The sequence below is a fragment of the Lepidochelys kempii genome, chromosome 2 (assembly GCF_965140285.1).
Source record: "Lepidochelys kempii isolate rLepKem1 chromosome 2, rLepKem1.hap1, whole genome shotgun sequence".
Taxonomy (NCBI): domain Eukaryota; kingdom Metazoa; phylum Chordata; order Testudines; family Cheloniidae; genus Lepidochelys; species Lepidochelys kempii.
The window spans coordinates 212,945,192-212,968,047 of NC_136381.1; the positions used below are offsets into that span (position 1 = coordinate 212,945,192).

At 38.3% G+C, this 22,856-nt stretch overlaps 1 protein-coding gene across 1 annotated transcript in view; it reads right to left on the reverse strand.

Annotated features, from left to right (window-relative positions):
* Positions 1-22,856, reverse strand: part of HDAC9 (histone deacetylase 9) — a 704,858-nt gene that overhangs the window by 98,013 nt on the left and 583,989 nt on the right. Inside the window, exons 21-23 of the mRNA XM_073333773.2 lie at positions 22,531-22,618; positions 18,205-18,324; positions 17,794-17,891 (exon numbers count right to left, since the gene is read on the reverse strand). Coding sequence (XP_073189874.1) covers positions 17,794-17,891; positions 18,205-18,324; positions 22,531-22,618 — 306 coding nt within the window. The remainder of the gene's footprint in view (positions 1-17,793; positions 17,892-18,204; positions 18,325-22,530; positions 22,619-22,856) is intronic.

Genomic DNA, 22,856 nt, shown 5'->3' on the forward strand with positions numbered 1-22,856 from the left:
TCACATTTACTGTAGTCAGAAAGGAAAAGTACAGTTCTTTGATCTCCTACATCACACAAAAGTAATCTTTGAGACTGCAGCATGTGCCGTGGTATGAGAAATGTGTCCCAATGGAATTCCAGAGTCCAAAGTATAACCTAACTAGAATATCCTCTATGCACGTTTTCTGCAGTGAATTACTCCCACTGCTATTACTGAGTATAGCAATGAAATATCACAGCCAAAAAAAGCCACATTTAATACATCAGCTAGATAATTTCCTTACATTATAGTAACTCTTTCATTCTCCCTTAGCAGCACAAATATACTGTTGTTTTAAGGTAATTTGGAATTAGAACAACAGCTGAAGCATCCACACTCCAGTAGTTAAAAAAAAAAGAATATTATATTATGTTTTATACTTACTTAGAGAGGTGAATTAGACTGTGTGTATTAAGTGGTTTTCCTATTCAATTACTACAGGATACACTTTGACAGTTCTGTATTTGGTAGGGTCACACTAAATGTTGGTAATGCACTTCAAAGATAAAAAGTTCTAAGTAGATATAAAACATAATAAAATATACAAAAATACAAATTAAGCACTTTACATGTAACGTCACTGGCACGTGTAAAAGAAGAATAATTCCACTGAAGTCAGTGAAGTTACACTGATTTAAAGAAAGAAGAGAAGCAAACCCTAAATTCAGAAAAAGTCGGAAGGGGAACAGGTTGCTACATCAATACATAAAGTGAACATGGAACAAAAGGATTACTACTAATCATCATTTTTAAAACTATTGAAAAGTAGGACATAACAACAACAGTAATGTTCTGAGCATAAAGAATAGTCAGGAAAACTACTTGGCCTGCAGGAATCAGCATAGAGTTGGTTATACTTCTAATCCTGTCTCTGCCAGTGATTCATTATGTGTTCTGTTCAGTGCTTTAAACATACACAGTGTTACAGAAAGACCGTTTTACTAATATTTTTATTGTGTTTTGCTTTTCAGGTTGCAGTCTTAAAAAAATGTTTTTTTCACAAAAATTGTTATGGTTGAAAACATGACTTAGTGAAGTGAGAAAATTCACCAGAAAATTACCATTTATATAATGAACACTCTACTCATTTTAAAAAAGTGCTGTAAAGCCTGGAAATGAACAGAATGAACAATGGAATGCTTCATTATCACTCTACCTGACTTACATCATTCATCCACCCTTAACTTTGCCCCATAAAATTTGCAAAACTAAATGCAAAGGTCAAATTAAATTACTAGTGGATTATAAAATCAAATCACCTATTCAAAGGATCACTGTCCGATACAGTGTAACATTAACAAATACTACACAGACACATTCCCTAAAATCACATTAGTTGCTACAAAATACAGTCAATATAGTTAAAAGTGGAGACATGCAAATTTTACATACACTTGAACACACGCAGCCTCCTCACAAAGGAATATCATTACAGCAAGCAGATCAGTCATTCCAATTCTATTCATCAAAGTATTCTTCTGCTTCACCAGTACATTACAGGACGGGTATGATCAGGCTTCTATCTGATTTTGTTACGGGATTCAAACTGCATCTTACCTGGGCAAATATGAGTCCAGAATATGTTGGTTTGCTGAAGTGGTAGTTTAAACTATCTCTTATATCAAGTATGGGATCAAAGAGGAAGTCTCTTGCATTTTTTTAATTTAGCCACTAAAAATGAGAGCAAATAAAATCTGCTATTTAATAAAAAGCATAACATCTGTCCATCTGGAAATATTATCTACTGAAACTTACAACCATTCACTCTATGACACATAGAGCACATTTTCTCATCAATTATATTATTATTATTATTGGATTGTTCTGTATTAGAAGAGAAATCATTATATTCTGAATATTTTACTGCATTATCACTAAATAAATGGATATTTTGTCATCTTATTGCATAGAGTTTTACATGCAAGTTGCTTATGAATGATAACAAAATCTCCATCAAGATAAAAAAGCTCTCTATAATGCTACCTATATATTGATCATGCTAAATTCTTCTAAGGTATTGATTAGACTCAGACAATGCTGATTATCTTTAAAGCATTACAAAACTAAATTATTTTCAGCGGAGTAAAATGCATTAAAATTATAGAACATATACAGGGAAAGAAAAAAACATGCTTCTTATACATGGGTCATTTGCGGTAAAATATTTTTCAGTTACAAGTAGCATGGCTGCATGCAGAGTATTTGAGGTATATCACAGAATGGCATAATTCCAGATTACAGTGTCTTGATGCATATAATATTGCTGGATTAACAGAGGATCTATGCAATGTATAAATCCCAGCTCATAGATGTAACATTAGAACATAAAAAAGATTCAATTCTTTCCCCCAATGGAATCTAAAAATGTTGAGAATATTAAAGAACCCAGGAATAACTAAAGGAGACCTTGAAATTCTGGGATCCACAGTTTAGTTTGCATGCACAATTTTGTCCTTTCCTGTTTATCGAAAGACAATTATTTTAAGGGGCTCTGAGTGTGTTATGATGATATCTACAGTCACTGCGCACAAGTTTTCCTAACAGTAGCCCCGGTGCTCATTTGGCTGGAGAGAGAGAATGATCACTGAAATGCCACTTGGGTGAGGTGTCTTTGTTATGCTCCACTAAAAAAACAAAATAGATGCCCTCAAAAGTGACTCTTCAGTCCCTTATAACTTTTTTATTTTTATTTTTCTGCATGTGTATTTTTTTGTGGGGGGCCAGGGGGACAGGGGAGGAGTCTGGATCTGGATCTGAGCTTTGTAGTTTGGACCCCGCCTCCAATTAATATTGCTTTTATAACATGCCAGTGGTGGTAATATAAAATCTGGCTCAAATTTGCCAACAGTAAAGACTTTTTTCTTGAGAGGCCCAATAATGCAAACGTTTATGCAGATGTGTAATTTTACTGATGTGAGTAGTCCTATTGACTCTAACAGGACTATTTGCACAAATAAAGTTACACACTGTCTAAGTGTTTGCAGGGTTCATTCCAGGCTTCTTAAATGCTATCTTCCCATTGACCTCAATGGGCTTGGGCCTTAGAACACTCCCTGCTTTGGTGTGCCAAGATCTGGACACTCATTGATTAGCATGAGTGCAGATCCTTATTTATCCAGCAGCACCAGCAGCAGAAGCAGCTATGGGGCTAGGACCATACTCTGAAAGCAACCATCCTTGAAAGAGTAACTCACAGCTAACAGTGCTGAAATGCTGCAGTTGTTCCTGTGAGCTACAGTATTTCACTTTTAAAAGCACAGATGTGCTCTGCATTCACTGTAGGGGTGTTCACAGGATCCCTTTTGCTTTTGCAGAACACCTTTGCATTCACTCACGTTACCCTGAAGATATCAGGCCAGATATAAGGGAGTTGGTTCTTTAGGGTGTCAGGTCTGCAAACACACCACAGGGGTTTCCTCACTTATTTCCACTTCAAAGAAGCATTAAAAATAATTTCACTTTATGACAGATTTTAACTAGATTTCTTTCCTCTGTGATGATTAATTAGGCATTTGTTATAATTTGCCATCTTTGCAGCCCGAAAAATAAATGTGCCCTTCTGCAAATCAGGCACAAACAAAATGTTTTGAAAAGTAATCACTTGTTAAAAAAAATGGAAATTGGGCTTCTGTGTTGTTAGGAATGTACACACATAACAGAGTGAAATTTAACACTGGTAAATGATCTGACTACCTCAAAGTGAAGTTTTTGCCTTCCTACAGTGGCCTTTCACCCTGCCCTTTCCTCCAATCTGAAGAGAGCTGATGTTGATGGAACATATAATGGCTCCTTTCCTGTGTAGTAAAGTCAGCAATAAAGCTCAGTAATTAAGGTGACCGGGGAGGCCCAGCCCAGCAGGCTAGTGGTGTGGCGAACACTTTTAGAACTTCAAACAATATCAAAGTCACTGAGAAACGGACCTAGTTCAGGACTGGTTTGAATTAAGCCTCACTTCCACACGCACTTTTCAAATCCAAGCTCAAACAAGAAAGCCAAGGCCTTCTGGATTTCATTAGAGCCAATTATCTTATCTGTTTCATCTCAGGCCTGACCCTAAGGCTGGCAAACAGCTATTCAGTGCGTTTGTGTGGTTGTTTGAGAAAGCCTCCAGCCAGCCAATGGCCTGAGGAACTGCTAATTAAAACACTGTTGCCCCCTGCCTCTAGTGATTAAATATTTTCAAGCTTTTGTAAATAATTTTTCCATTCTTTGCCCCAAGCCTCGGAGGTCCAATACATTCAGTAATTTATTTAGTTTGTCAGAGAATACTGCTGGAAATCTGACTATAATACAAATTTAGGAAACTTTTATACCTCTCAACTTCTGAAAGTGACATTTTATAAACGAGCAAACTATGTATACTGTTTCTGATGTAATTAAGTCCTAATGACCTTATTCTGTTTGAAGTGATATAGTGTATAACAGGGCTTACATTTTGTTGATGATCATCATATTTCCTCAAATGTCAACACGATATCTAGGCTCAGGGGCTTAATGAGATCATACATATCCTACAATTGATATTGAGGTACATATATGGTCTTTAGAATTGTAACTAAAGGGTGGGGTCAGTGTTCCAAAGCCTGACCTGGGAAGGATTGTATCCCAAGACACCATATTCAAACATAAAAATCTGCCAAGCTAGCCTGAGAATACCTTATCCATTATTTATTATTATTATCATTACTTGTATTACCATAGCACCTACAAGCCCTTCTCATGGACCAGGACCCCGTTGTGCTAAGTGATGTACAAACACAGAACAAGACAGTCTCTGCCCCAAAGAGCTTATAATCTAAGTATAAAACAAGAGATAACAGATGGATACAGACACATGGGGGAGCAAACGAAACAATTTAACACAATATTGGTCAGCATGATAGGCAGTGGTATCAGCTTACCAGTGGCCTAACCATGGTCAAGTTTTTTTGTAGGCATCACAAGGAAAAGCTTTAAGGAGGACTTTGAAGGAGGATGAGATGGTTTTGTGGATGTTTACAAGGAACTCCTCCTAAGCGTGAGGGGCTGTTTGTGGGAGAAAGCACAAAGGTGCTCATGTGAAAATGTAACAAGTGGGCAATGGAACCTGACATCATGGGCTGCTCAGCTGAAATTTTGATACTGAATTAAAGACAATAGGTAGGATGGGGATAAGCCATGATGGGCTTTGAAAGTGAAGACAAGCAGTTTATGTCTGATGCAAAAGAGACAGGAAGTCAGTGGAGGGATGTAAAGGTGGGTAACATGGTCAAAGTGACAGGCTAGGAAAATATTCATTACAGCAGCATTGTGAATGCATATGAGAGGGGCAAGGTGGCATTTGTCAAGACAAGAGGAAAGGATGTGGCATTACTTGAGATATGAGATGATGAGAGCTTGGAGTTTTAGCAGTGTGCATGGACAGAAAAGGACGTCTCTTAGAAAGGTTATGCAAAAAGAATCTCCAAGGTGGATATATCCTAGATGTAAGGACCTAGAGAGAGGTCCAAGTCAAAGAAGACATATTGGTTAGGGGCCTGAATGACAGGCAGAATGATTATGTTAACCACAGTGAGTGAGAAAGGAAAAAATGGGGAAGACTTGGGGGGAAGATTAAGAGCTCCATTTTAGCTATATTAAGCTTAAGCTGATGGCTAGACATCCATGAGGAGATGTCAGATGGGCCAAGATTTTAGTTTGGACAGAAGGAGACCGGTCTGGAGTAAAGAGCATACCATAGAGATGGTAGCTGAATTTGTGTTTGTGGATGCACTTACCCAGAGAGAAAGTGTATACGACCAAGCCTTGTGGAACCCTCAGTGAAAGATGAATGAGAGATGAGGAGGATCACCAGAAGAACACACATGATTAAAAGCAATTAGAGAGGTAGGAAGAGAACAGAATCACGGAAGCAAAGGGACGACAAGATTTCAAGAAGTGTGTCAAAGGCAGCTAACAGATTCTGTTCACCAGAGTGATGAGGGTCGAGGATGGAATTGGAAGAGAACAACTCCAGATAGCGATTATATGCAGCGCACTCAATGAATTTATAGATGAAAGGGAGAAGGGGCGGTAGTTGGAGGGGCAAGTGGAGTCCAAGATAGGGGTTTTATGATGGGAGAGACTAAAGTATATTTGTATTGTGCGGGGAAAAAGACAGAGGAGAATGAGAGGTTAAGGAGAAGAGTAAAGGAGGAGATGAGAGTGGATGTGAGGGAGATCAGATGGGATGGGATGGGGTCAGTGGGACAAGTGGATGGTTTAGAGGAGGCAAGTAGATGAGAAACGTCTGTGTTTGTGACAGGGAAGGTGAAGAGAGTTGTAAGAGGGAAAGGAAGGCAAGCAGATGCTGTTTCAGAGAATTTAGTGAGTGCTTCTAGTAAAGAAAGAAATTTGAAGGGAAAAGGGTGCAGAGGAGTCTTAGCAAATACATTTCCATTGCTTAAAGGAAAAATGCAAATGACTTGTTCTAATCATTTAAATAGCTAAATAGTCAATATATATATTGAAAAAATAAATGTTAAACCAGAGGGCTTGATTCTCCCTTTCACTTCAACTTTTACAGGTGCTTTGGATTGGTGTAAATGACTGCACATCTTACTACCATTCTTATTTGGTAACATTTTACACCCAATTGCATGGTGTAAATGACAGAGAATCAGGCCCAGAATCTCCATTTGTTGAATGGTGTCTTTCAATGGTAGCTGGCATTTTGCTGATCCTCCCTAAGAGTGCGTCTGATGGTGCAAAGTAGGAGTGAAATAATTGCCTTCCTTGTCAGTTACTGTTAGTCATTAGACAGTATCCGAGCTGTTGTAAATTCTCTATTTCTTTTTGAGTTAGCATTGATTATATGAAAAAAATTATAGCAACAATGTTTAAACTGTTTGATTTTCAGGGTTATTGGTGGTTGGTTAGTTTTTTGTTTCTTATTGAAGAAAAAGCATTTATTGTCTGATAAATGGATATTGATTGTCATTTGAAAAACTGAATCAGCTGTAGCTCACGAAAGCTCATGCTCAAATAAACTGGTTAGTCTCTAAGGTGCCACAAGCACTCCTTTTCTTCTTCCCCAGGGAGCTAGTTAGTGGAGGGGGAGTGGGGGCAGGGCTGTGCTGATGCTCCTAAGCTCTAGGGAATGATGATACCTTATCTTGTGAGAATGGAAGTGGTGGAAGGGGAAAGAGATTATCATATTCATGGCCACAGTTCCTTCATCCAGACACCTCTTGCTGGGTATTTGTGAATAAACCCACAGAGTTCCTTATCAGCCCAATAACTCAGGATCACTCAGCATAGGATGGAGAAGTCAGACAAAGCTTGTAGCCTTTACAGTGCTACTGCTGTCTAATGCATTTTCTTTATTGTCATTCTTTTTTTGACATGTTTGTATTTTTAAATGTATTGTTAATGTGTCTACAGAGACTCAGATAGGCAAATCATATAAGTTAAATAAATAATTAAAAGGACAGCAAATTATTTCAGCATATGTTGATGCAGGTGAATGCTTGCGCATTATTTTTTTAACTTTCGTTACTTGAACAGTTGTTTAAACATAGCTAAAATAACTAATTTAAAGCCAGATTCTACCACCTTTACCCTGTTAGTAGTTCCACCACTCACTAGCATTAATGAGATTACTTCTGGAGTAAGCTGTTATTCAGTGTGAGTAAAAGTATCAGAACTCAGTCCTTAGAATATATACGTATAGAATTTACCCTGTAACAATGCCTTCTTACGATACAGCTGATTGATTCAGTCCTATGCCCTGATCCTCAGGTGTGTGGATAAAACGGAGGCCCATGTTTGCATCATCAAAAATAGACGACGGTAGCTTGCTATCTGAGCCTTCTTTTATTACTATTTGTAAAAAAGCAATTAAACTTTAATACCTCATTCTAATACACTACCTCACACTGAGGAGCACCTTACTCTACAAGGAGTTCTATTCACTTCAGTGGGGCTGTTTGTGGATAAAAGCAGTATAGCCAATTTCAATAATCATGAGCCAGGTGCCCCAAAAACATGAGACTTAAAAACAAAAGAGGGTTCTCTTTTTTGTAGCCTGTTTACGAACCCTTAGGGATCATGTTTTCAAGATTTTCTGCACAGCCATGTAGACTACAAATTTATGTTAAAAAAATAAAATAAAAGCTGAAATTCTCACAATCACAGGATTCCAGGTGCTGGGGCTTTTAATAAAAATACTATATCGTGGGACTCAGGATAAAAATCACAAAAATTGGAAACACTGAGTCAATTGCTTCTCAGCATAAGACAGTGTGTTAGAATATGTCCCTTAGAGATTTATTCTTCCTTGGAATGACTGCACAGGCATTGTTCATAGTGACCTGAAGAAGAGTTCTGTGGCGCTCTAAAGCTTTTCTCTTTCACCAAACAGTTGGTCCAGTAAAAGATATTACCGCACTCACCTTGCCTTTTTCATGTATAGGTACTGAGTAGAATGTATTTTGTATGAGAAAGGACGGAATTATGGTATGAACAATCTATGATACAACCACTCAATTCCTCTAGGATTAAAAAATACAACCCCAAGAAGTTTGTGCCATTAGTGCACATATGAGTACATACACATACACACCACAGATGGACACACACTGACATACACACTGACACAGGTGCTTGCACGCACTTCTCTGCAATCCAAATCATGTTTTAATGGAGGCAAATACTAATTCCACTTCTTTTTTCTTCTTGAAGTATTTAAAAAATGGTGGTGATCTCATTAGCTAAACTAACTAAAGAAGGTATGAAAAAGAACTATGTAACTGAAAGGCCTCTGTTGCTGCTGTTCTTGAAATAACACTTCTGTCTGATTCTGGATAATGGGCTTTTACTAAAAATATCCACCAAAGGAAAACAATTAAACAATACATAAAGCACTAGGGTGCAATCTAGTGGTTCTGTTACAGTCTGGAGCTCTGGAGCTGTTCCAGAGGAGAACATGTGGAGATAGATAGATAAATAGATAGATAGGCTATAGTATAGTTATCATAAGTTATTAGAAAGAAACAAAATTTTAAATTAGGGCTGGACAACTACACAATAAACCAGTGTTGATGCAGGACTTTACCTTCAGACCTGAGGTTTTGCCTGCCCTAAATACTACAGATATTTTGACTATCAAGAAAAATCCTCTAATACCACTTTTTCTATTTAATTTCTTCAAGGACATATGAGGTGATATTTCTTACCTCTTCACCAGAGTATTCAAAAGTTGGCAAATTCATTCTCCATATATCCCTAGTCTTCCATCTTTTTGGCTTGACAGAAATTGGAAAATACTAATAATGCTACAAAAGCGCAGGTACATTCCTGCTCTTTGAAAACCATGGACATTGCATGGCTTAGGGTTTTAATCAAATAGTTTTTAACCTGAACCCCATAAACTTGACACATGCCATATTTTATTATCCTTTCTCCCCTACCCCCTAGTAGGCCATGTTAATAAAAGAAACTGTGCATCTGTAGGAAAGTAAGCCGACACTAATTAATTTCTATAATGAAAGGTTCCATTTCTGTAGTTCCAGTAGGTTAAAGGAGCTTCATCTGCAATTTTAAAAAGCTGGTGCAGTTAGGGAGACAAGAAGATTTAGAGTGTTTTGGTGAGAAGTTGGGATTTCCAAATAAAAATACATAAGAGGGAAGAACAAGAGGTCACAGGATATAAGCACTGTTGCCACTTTTAGTTTGATGGTAAACTTTGAAGTCCAACAAAATGATGAGAGGCCATTTTTGCACTGTTTCAAATGACTCCCTTCTCGATTCCAGAGCAGAAAAAAAAAAAAAAAAAAAAAGAACAACCTCTCCCTATCTACCAATGCAAATCTAAATGTGAAATGGCACTGGTCACTCTGGAGTTCTTCAGATCCAGAGGGAATGTCAGGAAACAAAGAAAACAGCATAGCTCCAAAATTTACCACCCACACTTTCAAAGATGTTACTAGAAAATCTCAGTCCTCATTCAGGACAACTGAATAAACCACATTAGAAGCTCATATATTAAGCTATTTTGAGAGAGAGCATTCCAAACAAACATTTACATAGCAAAACAGCTCTGCATTTTAAAACCTTCTCTCTCACAGATGCTTTGTCCAGTTACCTTTACATTTTCCCCAAAACATTTTCTCTGGCAGAAGAACATACATGAGAAATTGTTTATGTGGTTATTTTCCCTTTGCACAAATTCATCTGTAAAACTCACTCCTGCAATGCCTTAGTATGATGATCCACAAAGTAACAAAATTACATATTCTTAGCCTGAATAGAGGTGTGACTACTCTGACTATAGGAAAAAAAACAGGAGTACTTGTGGCACCTCAGAGACGAACAAATTTATTTGGGCATAAGCCTTCGTGGGCTAAATCCCACTCCCATGAAAGCTTATGCCCAAATAAATTTGTTCGTCTCTGAGGTGCCACAAGTACTTCTCGGTTTTTTTGCTGATACAGACTAACACGGCTACCGCTCTGAAATCTGACTATAGAGTTATTTGTGACTCCTCTGTATTGTCTTTCTAATTTAGGGTTACATTGTGCAATTTACACAGAAACCAGTATATGTATCTCATCTATTTATACTGTAAGGGATTCAGGATTGAGACTATCTCGGACCATATGCCTGGCACAATGGGGGGTCTGGTCTCAGCTGAGGTCACCAGGCAAGTACATACAACAACACTGATCACTCTGGTTACAGTGTGTATGGTAACACCCATTATTTCATGTTCTCTGTGTATATAAATCTCCCCACTGTATTTTCCACTGAATGCATCCGATGAAGTGAGCTGTAGCTCACGAAAGCTCATGCTCAAGTAAATTTGTTAGTCTCTAAGGTGCCACAAGTACTCCTTTTCTTTTTACGGATTAAAGGATATCTAGTAATAATTTTCAGAAGAGGCAATTTCCTCTACAGAGGGATATCCATAGTGGAATTGATTCCATGTAGTCACTATACTAATGTCCTAATAGTTCACTTACTTCTAAGTGTAGCTAGGGAAAACATTATCTGTTGTCTCATATTTTATTTTCTTATTTTATCCAAAAAATACTAATTCTCAGCTAGAGATTTACACAGCATTGTAGAATGGGCATACTACTTATTAAATAGTACCATAATAATATTGAAAATATTATACAACCATTATATAAATCAATAGTACGCCATCATGTGGCATGTTACGTTCACTTCTGATCTCAAAGATGACATTGCAGAAAGAGAAGGGCTTCAGAGATGGGTGACGAGTTTTCATTATATGGGTAGTTTGAAGAGTCTGTATTATTCCATTACTGAAATATTTAGGGTTAAAATAAAGTCTGACATCAGGTGCTAAATTTCTTGAAAGACCCATTATTTAATTAATTTTAACTCTCAAACTAATTAATGGATTTACTTGTAAATTCTCTGAAAATTCAGTCTATTCTCAAAGAATAAGTGCTGAATTTTTAGGGGGAAATGTTATATTTCTCATATCTAACTAAGAGGATGGGTGCCTGCTTTAAGTGCAAAACTCAGCTCAACCTTAAATCTGAAGCCACAAACGGCATCTCTGTAATACTCAGCTATGTGCTGGTCAGCCAAAAGGTCTGAAAAAGGTAGTGAGCATACAAATATGATATGTACTTCATACTGACCAATAACTTAGACCAACATTTCCCAAACATGAAAGCTGAACCTCACTCCTCATTAAGGAAAATGAAACCAATCACTTCAATCCTTCTAGGTTAGCAGGGTAACATGGAGGAAACTAGCATTGCCATGACTCCTCACTCCATACTTTTGGAAAATGCTGCCTAAATGAGATTCTCTTCTTCCCATGAGTGAAATATCCTGAGAACTCTGGGGATAACTAACTTACTGATACTATTTAACACATGGGGCACATACTTTTAGGTAGTTTTGGAAAAATGAGTCAGCCATGAAGTAAGAAACTACATGTATGAATGGATACAGACATCTAAGTACTATTTTAATAAACAATTAGCCAATTTGCATGTACAACTGAATAAATGAGAGAGAGTGTCAGGCCTCATATTTATCCAAATCTGTCCCTCAATATTATTAACAGTTGTGTTTAGTGATGCCAAAACAAGCAAGCATAAAATAAAAACTAGTTGGCAGAATGAAAACTCTGAATTATTTTCAACATCAACTTTCCTACTTGTGTTATAGAAAGCTTTGTCCTTCTGTCTTTTAGCATCGAGCTAAATTTTCCACTTATCTCTTTGTGGTCAACAAATCAAGCACTTCAGTATGTGTTAAACTTAACATGAATAACCATACAAGCAACAGTCTTAGCAGAAATGCAAAAGAAACTGAAGGAAAAACATTTTCTTTTACACAATAGAGAAAGACATTTTCAAGCTGGCTGCATACATTTAAAACTTTTGTTTGTATTGAAAAAAATACGTGATCTGAACTCTATCTGTGCTGAAATGTGTTTTTGTTTTGTTTTGCACATAAATGAGTGTCTGTCAGTTTAAAGAAGTGATAAAACAGCATGAAACCAACATGGCAGCCACAAGCCAGCATGGTGGTTTTTCACAGCTCTCCTAGCACACCCATGGGAGCCACTCATCCAGCACACTTTTAAAGTGACTGCTCTGTACTAGGCTTCTAGCTCATCTGCAACTGGGTTCATGGGTTCTTATACATGGAAGGTGGTTTGTTTTCACTTCTTCTGTGAATACTACAGGATTTTCCTAGGTTGCTTTAGAGGGAAAAGACTGAGATTTACTCTTGTTCAGCACAAATAAGACATGTTAATTGGATTCATCCGGTGATAGATCAGCATATCAGACGAGATGTGCATTTCTGTGCGTGTGAGTGCGGGTTCCTAAGAACAGATATCTACATAAAGCATTACATTCATGACATCGAAAGTATCAATGAAGGCCGAATACCTGACTATAAAACAAAAATCTAATAGAGGGAAAAAAGCGGGTGTCTGTTTCTATGGCCATTATTGTTTAGAAGGGCCTCTGTTGTGAAATTAGTGTCAATCAAGCAATAATTGGCACCCTACGCCATAGTTGCCAACATTTTAAAAAATGAGCCTATGGCAATTCTGGGAAGAAGCCAGAGCTCTGAGGGCTGTTTGTATTACCGCTATCGGAGGGGGATTTGCTTCTACCCTGTCACTGCCTTCATTATGTTGGGTGGCACCATCTTGGTCCTCTGTGTTGCTCATATACCTCATTTTTTTCATTTCTCAACATCAGACCAGCTGACACCTGATGCTCTTTTTACATCCTCTTGGTCCTGGCTTTGGCCCTATCTGTCTGGGTGTGCCAGCTGACTGCTGCTACTCCGACATTGTCTTTGGTTTTGTCTCTATCAGTGTCCTGAGTCTGTTGCTACTTCATACAACCTGTCCCATTGCAACTTCAACAGTTGCCTTTTGCCATTGCTTTTGGACTATAGGACAGCTGGACTCAGACCTGCTCACCAGCGTGTAACAACCTCAGGTCCTCGGCTTTGTTGTAGTGGACTACCCGCTTAACTTGGCATTCTCTTAACTGTTTCTGTTTACCTGTTCTGCACTAGTGGTTGTTATTGTTTTGATCCTTTCCCTGAACATTTAGCTGCCCTTGCTATTTGGAGGCATTTCTCTAGGGATTTCTCTGTTTCTCTCAACAATCATTTCTGTAAGCTGAGAACGGGTCTTTAATTAGGGAATGTTTAATGTCACCAATGTGGATGCCACAGTTCTCAGCTCTGTAACCTAAGAATTTATCCCCTCTTCTGCTTCTTGGTTTCAGGTAAAAAAAAAATCAGAATCTTTCTACATTCTCATTCTGTTGGGGTCACAGCACTCATCAAGCACCTTTGTCAGCTGTTCCAGTGTTTCAGGCATTATTCCAGGCAACAATATCTTCGTGAAAACCCGGGGGACTGTGGACAGGCCATTGGGAAGAGCGGTGAATTGGTAATGAGTCTGGTTTACAATAAACCTGACAAATCATCTGTGGCCACAGAAGATAGAAATATAAAAGTAAGCGTCCTTCAAGTCAAGGGCGGATCCAGGGAGGGAATGACAGAGGCTAGGAAGAGCATGCAGAACCTCAGTTTCTGAGCTATCTCTTGAGGCAATGCAGGTCCAGGATGGGATGAAGGCCCCCATTAGCTTTGGGATTAGGAAATAATAGGAGTAAAACACCTTCCCTCTCAAGTTTTGAGGTACCTCCTCCACAGCCCCCATCCATAGGAGGGTCTGCACCTCCTGGAAAAGGAGTTGCTCATGAGAAGGGTCCCTGAAGAGGGACGGGAATAGGGGTGGGAGGGAGGGGTAGATAAAAATTGCACAGTATAACAAATTGCCATAGTATTTAGAATCCAGTGGTTCAATGTTATGCAGGACCATGCTGGGCTGACGTGGGGCAGCCAATCCAAAAATAAAGAGGAAGCAGGATCTGAAGCAGGAAGTGGTATAATACCCTGGGGTGCACCTTCTAAAGGCCTGCTTGGACCCACCAGAGAACCTTTGTGATCCCGACGGGAGGTTGAGGTGGATGGAAATAGTTGACAGCACTTGTAACCTCTCTCTTTTCTCTGATAAGGTTCCTGTCTTGGAGGTGGAGCTGAGAAGTATGGCAGCTGTTGGGGCCTGAAGTGCTTCGTCGAATCAGATGGAGCACACTGGACTCAATGATCTCAGCAGAATCAATGGTGCCACCATGGGACCGGGGATGGAGGAATGGCCCAACGTGGGTCGCACTCCATCACCTTCCCCTTGCTTCCCTTTCTTTGGCAGCAGCGAGGCACCCTCTATCGGTGTGCTGCTTTTTGTGCTTCTTTCTTGGCACCAGGGATGGAGAGCAGTGCCGGGATGCACACAGTGGCGGAGGAGCACTTTGCACAGAGGCTGAAGTGCTGAATCCAAGGGGCTTAGTTCTGAAGCCAGTCTAAGAGCCGCTTCCATCAGGATATCCTTAAGTCTGATCACTCTGACCTTCTTTGTGCAAGGTTTAAAGTCCCAACAAATTTGGCAGTGGTCTTACATATGAGATTCTCTCAGACACTTCAGACAACTGGGGTGTGGGTTGCTCATGGGCATAGGCTTCGCAACCATCACGGGCAGTAAGAAGGAACTGAGAGGGTGTGGAGCCGGCAGTGCCCCTTATACATGTGCATAAGCGTGCAGCACCAGAGGGCATCAGAGCTGGCCCAATGAATATCACTGAGAGAAAAATCTCTGGCAACAATCTGGCAAATCATCTTAGGTGTTCACACACCTAACATGGAATGGACATGAGCAATCACTCAACGAAGAGCTAAACTGGCTCTTTTTTAAGACAACTATATACACAGATGCTGTATCTGCAGCTAGCATTCAAGCCAAGAGCACACAGACTGACTTTGGTGCCTCCTCCAAACTCCTCCTTCCTGAAACCTGCGCTCCTCCCTCCAAATTCCATTCAGGTTGCTATATTGACAACTATGCTAAACCATCATCACAATTAGTACTAATTGTATTCATGATGGCACTCTCAAAAGAGAGGCAAAGATTACTGAGGCAAATAGACTGAATTATCCTCTTATTCTTATTCCTATTCAGGGAAGGTTTGAGGCACAGGGGTGTGGTACTGAAGGGACACTTTTACTACTACACCTGCTCTTTTAGATAAATGGAGCACATCAGTATCCATTACAAACAATCCCATGCTGTTTAGTAGCATCACATTCACAAAAAGAGTTTCAAAATAAAATAATAATAACTGTAGAACAATGCAGAAGTGGTATCCACATTATTTGGACATAACTATGGGTTTTAAAGGGACACTGTTAGAATGGCAATACCAAATTTTGACATAACAGCTAGATAAAATGAATTAAGCTGCCTACATTTTTATGTGAAGGCATAGTAGTAAAATTAAATTTATAAAAGTCTGGTTTTTTTTTCAAAGTTGGAACAAGTTGTTATTGTATGGTTGCAGACTTGCTAAAATTATTTATTCTTTAATAAATAACAATATTTTTCTTTTTCTAAAATTTGCCTTTCAAAGTCTGAAGTCCTCTTTTTAGTCATGACACCAGCACAGCATGGACAGGAGCAAAACAAGCTTCTCCACAGTGTTCATGAATGTGCCTCAAACTTGACCTGTGGGGAATAGATTTAGGCTGGATCATTAATTTCCTGTCTCTGCTGTCAGTGATAAGTATGGCAGTGGTCTCTGTGATGTAAACTTCTACCCATTAAAAAGGGCTGAGACCACCAACTCATTTCACATAAGCCATAATATGGTGACAATTTCACTCACTACAAACCTGGGCTGGAGTTGAACCAGGAACGTAGAGGTGAGAAGCACTATAGCCCAGTATTAGTCCTGAGTCAGCCAATCTCCTTGCTTTTATAAAATCTCAAACAAAGAACAAGACTGACCTTGGCAACAGAGTAAATGAAACTTTTAAGGGAGTCAAATTTTGGGGCCTACCACCTCGATAATGTCCCTTGAAATAACTGGCTGTTTGGTTAGACTGTTTTAAGTAAGGCAAATGGTGTAAGTAAAATTAAAACCCTTTTCACAAAAACAGTAACAGATCGTAATTTTCTATGTTTAGGGTTTAGGCTTTGAATTCAGTTGTGTGATGTCTAAATACAAAACCTTCTTGGATACTGTACATACCACTTCATGGACCACCCAAGAGGTGTTACAGAAAAAAAAAAGTTTTATATGTTTGTGGTATATTTGCTTTATCGTACAGGTTCAGAGTTATATATTTTAGATAAACCATTTCAAATTATAAGTCTTGACAGGGTCAGAGGTACAAGTTAGTGGACTCACTGCCATTTTTGAACTGCAGCCATTACAAATTGAAGCCTGGTATTTCCCAGCAGTTACAGTTTGCCCAGTCTTGACTGGCACTTGTTCACCAAGCCCTTCCACAGCAATAAGACCAAATGCATTCTGCTTTACTGTGAAAGGAAATGATGTATGAAATGTAGGGCTGCTGGAAGTAAGTACAGTAGGGCATGTTTTAAATAGGTTCTTTCTCCTCTGGCCCCATGAAAACAGATTATCAAAAGCCAATGCTTCATGGCTGAAAGAGTGATCCGTCATTTAGAATGAGATATTTCACTGATATTATGTTTCACAGGTACTTATTTTAAAGCAAATAACACCTTATTGTATTGCACAGAAGATACCATTCTTGGCCAAATCCATGAACCTTAGTAGGAGTTTTACCTGAGTAAGGTGTGAAGGATTTGGCCCATATTATACTTTACTGGTATTTTCTATACTTCTATACAATTACAATGCAGTTAAAACTACGTATTTTTCTCATACCGAGTAAAATTGTTTACATTTAACTTTAATAGTGGTACATGTGAGGAGGTAGATGTAAAGTTGGTTTACTGCTATCGTATAATAATGATGTTTATCAGTGACTGATTAAATTATCAAACATTTTCTTGTATATTTTGAGTTGATGGCCAGAACAAGTAAATTGCTTGTTTATTAAAACCTATAATGTTTCCAAGAATCATAAATTTTATAAAAAGTCTAGTTTTATATATTTTGTAGTATATTTGCTATATAGTGCCGGTATAAAGTTGCATATTCTTGATATAACTTTTCAAATTGCAAGTCTTGACAAACGTCAGAGGTAAAAAAGTTAGCGGTCTTGTTGCCATTTTGCTTAAACAGTTATTTTAAACTAGTTCCACCATGGGTCATTTTTTATGTCTTTCAGGATTACTATAGTTGTTACTTGTGTGAGCTTTCACTCTACTGCCAGTTTTGGCACTTTTAGAAGGAAACAAATACCAACCTGAATGCTGTTAGGTACTCTACATCTCCCATGGGGGGATCCAAGCCACCTGTCCAAGCAATATTTACATTATATCCTTTGCCAAGGCCTCTTCCAACCTGAAAAGACAGGGGAAAGTGCCAAAGGGGGAGGGGAGCAGGAAAAGGGGAGATGAAAAAAATAAGAAAACATACAAATGTGTGCTTTTGAAACAAACATCAAACACCATGTCAAATCAGCCCAGCCTTGTTTGACAGGGACTGTTCTGGGTTATACACTTGTTCTCTACTGGTCCTCCAGTCCCAATGGGCAATTTGGTAATCTGGTGTAATTTAAAGCACCAGCGAAGGACGAGAAAATTAGGGGTAATCATGCAAAGCAATTACCTGAAAGATGCAAATAAAAATGGGTCTCTAAAGAAATAAACCTAACCTCATTTGGGGCTCCACTGCCAGGGAAGAAGTTGCCTTCATCATAGCGATGGAGGGAAACATACAGGATGCTGGGGTCAGCATAAAAAGCCTGCTGTGTACCATTGCCATGGTGAACATCCTAAAGGGGAAATTAAATAGATGACAAATGCAATAATGTCCAACTCGGTGAGTAGAGATAAGTTCTTCTCTCTCTCTCTCTCTCTTCCCCTCCCTCCTCTTTTCTCTTTCCCACTCCCTCCACCACCCCTATACTTCCTGAACTTTCAGGCAAATTACTCTTTAATGCACTCATTTTTTAAACTGGCTTCTAAAAATCAGGAAACCACAGTGAGCGTGCCCTGGAGACTCCAGATGAGCAGTCATTGAGAAATCCCAGTCCTTTTGTACAATTAGATATTTATACACCGGCTCTTTGTACTCCTTGCCTCAGTGATGGAATCTAGCATCCTGTTTTATGGAGGAATTTTATGACTTATTAACTGCCAACAGTTCATAACCCCTCAGGCTTAATTAACTAGCCTCACTGGCCTCTGAAGAAAGACTAATGTTTAAACTACAAACTAGTATTTTGCAAAAGGATCTATGGTTTACAGAGCATTTTCGCAATTCTTGACAGAACACTAACCATAAGTGCGTTCATTGATTTGCCAAGTTCCACTACTGAGGTCAAAGGCTTTGCGACCAGCTGAGTAAATTGGCTTTCTTGAAACATTCAGTTCAGTTAGCAGTCCCTCAGCAGTTAGATCCACATCAAAAGATGCCAGATGCAGAAGGACTTCATACTTCATTTTTGCAAAATCATGACGGCAACAGTCAAAGACATAGCAGTATGATCTCATTAGCTATTAAATCATCTGGCAGAGAAGAGCTGATAGTATGGTGCCTTCCACAACCAGGGAATGACCATAGCCAATTTGCATATTTCAAACATTATATAACAGCCCGAACACCAGTGCACAGGAAATCTCTTTCTTTAAATAAAATATTTTAAAAAATATTTAGAGAATGAGCATACGATAATGGATAACGGTTTAAACTTTTCAAATTTCTTTTTTGTTTCTTCACAATTGTCTCATTGTACAGTATATGGTTAGATACATATGGGGTTTTATAAGTGAAAAGGGAAAACCCAGGTGCACTGTGGTGGAAGAAAACTGAAGGGTTTGGGGTTTTTTTCTAAACTTCCACATTGAACCTTATAAGAGGCTGAAAGATTTCAGATGTTGATTCTGCTTCTTTACTCCATCTGAGTAAAAATATAGATTTCAAGAAGCTATACCGCAAGGAGAATAAACAAAATATTTTGAAAAGCAACCCTAATGCTTTGACTGCATTTTCATTACAAACGAGTGTCCTTGGGTCTGGGCTGATATATAGTCTTCAAAAAATATTTTATTCAAAACCTCTCAACAAAATTGCCAGCTGTTCATCATTCATCTATTCACTGTGATCTCTGGGCACCAGATACAAATTAAAGGAACATAAAAATAAATGATATAAAGGCCTGTGCTCTCCATTCTTAAGTTGGCTTCTACAGTCATGGGGTTTGATTTTTTTAATATGTTCTTGTTCCAACAATTTTTAAATTATAGGAATTAAAATAGACACTTGGGCCTTTTATATACTTCTTCATCTTCTATCCTGCAAAAAATAATTTTCTATTGTAAACTTAAATTTTGCCAATGAAAATAGTCCGGAAATGCCATTGAGTAGACAAAGATATCTGCATGGTAAGGATAGTGTATTCTACTATTAATCAGTTATATGGTTTGTGTATGGGCTGGGTTCTGAGCCTATCCTTCTTGGATGAAATGTATAACTTATTCAGAAACTATGGATCAATCCAAAAACTGAGATTTATTCATAGGAAGGAATGAAAAAAGAAAAGCAGAAAGGGAGGTGTTTTTTTCCCCTGGCGTAGACGTAGAAAGTTTCAAAATGAAAAACAGAGAAGTTAAAGTTATATATACCAAAGCATTTCTGAACTTTAAGGAATGCACTGGACTGAATATTATTAATTATTATTACTTATTATTATTATTATTGTAGTAGCCCCTACAGGTCTCAGTCAGCTTGGGGCCGCATTGTGCTCGCCACTATAAACATATAGCCTGGAAGGTCAATTAGAAATCCCAGGGTACATCTACACTTGAAATGCTACAGCGGCACAGCTGCAGCGCTGCAATTGTGCCTCTGTAAGTGTGGACCCTGACTGCATCCACGGAAGGGATTCTCCCACTGATGTAGTTAATTCATCTCCCCAAGAGGCAGTAGCTAGGCTGATGGGAGAATTTTTCCTAATACTGCGGATTAGGTCAGCATAGTAACATTTTTCAAGGATGTCGATTTTTCACGCTCCTAACATCTATGATTCGATGTTATCTTTCAGGTGAGACCACTAAGGGCAGTTCTCCTTTGCTTTGAATGACAGGTTTCAGAGTAACAGCCGTGTTAGTCTGTATTCGCAAAAAGAAAAGGAGTACTTGTGGCACCTTAGAGACTAACCAATTTATTAGAGCATAAGCTTTCGTGAGCTACAGCTCACTTCATCAGATGCATGAATCTGATGAAGTGAGCTGTAGCTCACGAAAGCTTATGCTCTAATAAATTGGTTAGTCTCTAAGGTGCCACAAGTACTCCTTTTCTTTTTGCTTTGAATGGACATTATTGCTCTCATAGGTAATTAGTTACATTTGGATTGTGGCTTTGCCTCTATGTTCATAGAAGGGGCAACACGTTGTTGCATTGACCCTGGAGGAGATCAGAGACCAGACTGTGACTGTTCCAGGGGTGAAGTCATCTGTGCCAGCCCTCCGTACCAGCTCAGCTCAACATGTTTGTGGAGGAGAGCCAGAGGGGAGCTGAGCGTTACTTGCCATTCAAAATTCAAGCTGGGTTTCTTAGTGGAGATTGGTCAAATAGGCCTCTTGTTTATAATTCTCTTCCCGGACTGGATGACAGTAACACTTATAAGCAGATCTAAACTTTACATAGGTTTGCTAGGAGTTTATAAACTTAAAATTTACTTCATGATAGTAAATCCCAATCACCTGACTAACCCCAGTGAGCAAATGGACACAAAATACAGTGGAAGTGAATTTGTTCACAAATCCTGATGAGTTTCTGCAGAAATATGTTTGCGCTGTTCTTTCTCTCCATCAGTGCATTCCTAAACCATAGGGTAAAACTTCTGATAAATATTTGAAAACTATTCCAAGAATATCAATATTACTTTTATATTTATTTTAACCATATATTTCTTCATTTGCTATTTCTCTTGCTTACACTTTCCCCTCCCCCCTCTCTTTTTCCTTAACTACTAGTATGCACACTTAAGTAAACAAAAGTGCTAGATGGTAAGGCCATGACTTCACAATAAGATTTAATTATGAGAGCAGATATGAACAAGATTTAGACTATTAAGCCATGCACTTCAAAAAACCTTTAACATATTTTGTCTTTAAATCTTTTATCACCTGCAAAAATTAATTAAGTGCAGATGTAACAGGTTAGGTTTTGATGCCAGGGTTCATTTCCTGTCTATGCTTTGTCAGACAACCTATTACACCTCCTCATGAACTGTAGGCAAAACAAAAATGGTGCTCATAAATCAACATTCAGCTTTCTCTAGGCTGTGTATTGAGCTGATCCTTTAAGTATGAAGCAAAGCTCCAATTCATTATTCATGAAAATAATATAGACAACATGCCAAACGTCATCTGTATTTAAATAAACCATCTGTTAAACAAATTAGAACTCTATTGTGTAAGAATGCATTCTATTAAAATACTAGATTAATCCAATGAAGTTGACTTTTAATCATTTTGCTCTCCTGCAGGGAATCATCCAAAGCTGGCATATATGATTTGAAAACTTTTCAGAGAGAATGACTTGTTGATTTGTTTTAATAATATCAATGTTACTCAACAAGCAGATGGGGGAAGTGGCCAATTTGGTTACCAAAGCAACAGCATTCTTTAAAGCATATCAGACTATTTAAAGTCTGTATTCTGTAGGGAAAAGTAAACTTGGGTTCTGTTGGGTTATTTTAACAGTGGAAGTATCAATTCATTTAAGGACCATAAATGTTGCCCTGATCTGTGCCTTCTTCTCATTAAGTTGCAGTTAACACCATTAAAGTGAAACATAGATGTTTATAGTTTCAGTACTGCCATCCTGGCTTTAATGAGTTCCCAAATTCAAAGGAAATACACACTTTTATTTCTTGTAAGTATTAAAGGCAGGAAAGCCTGACATACAAATATAAATTCACTATATTTTATCAAGATGCACTGAAAGTGTGATGCTTGCCAAGAATACATACCAGATCTACAATCAATATCTTGCCTATATTTAGCTTGTCTCTCAAGTATTTGGCAGTAATTGCAACCGAATTAAAAAAGCAGAACCCCCTGTGGAATAGAGAAGAACAGAAATAAGAAAGCAAATCAGTCAGGAAAACAGTTATAAATAATGTTCAGGGCATTTAAAAAAAAACCCTATAAGATCTCTGAAGCCATAAATCTGCTTCTGGGAGTACCTAGAAAGCCTTTTCAGTCATCTGCTAACAATTAGAGTTCTTCAGAGACATGCACAGTGCAGGTGATTGCCAGTAACCCTAGCACTCCAAGATGGGCAATATTCCCTGGT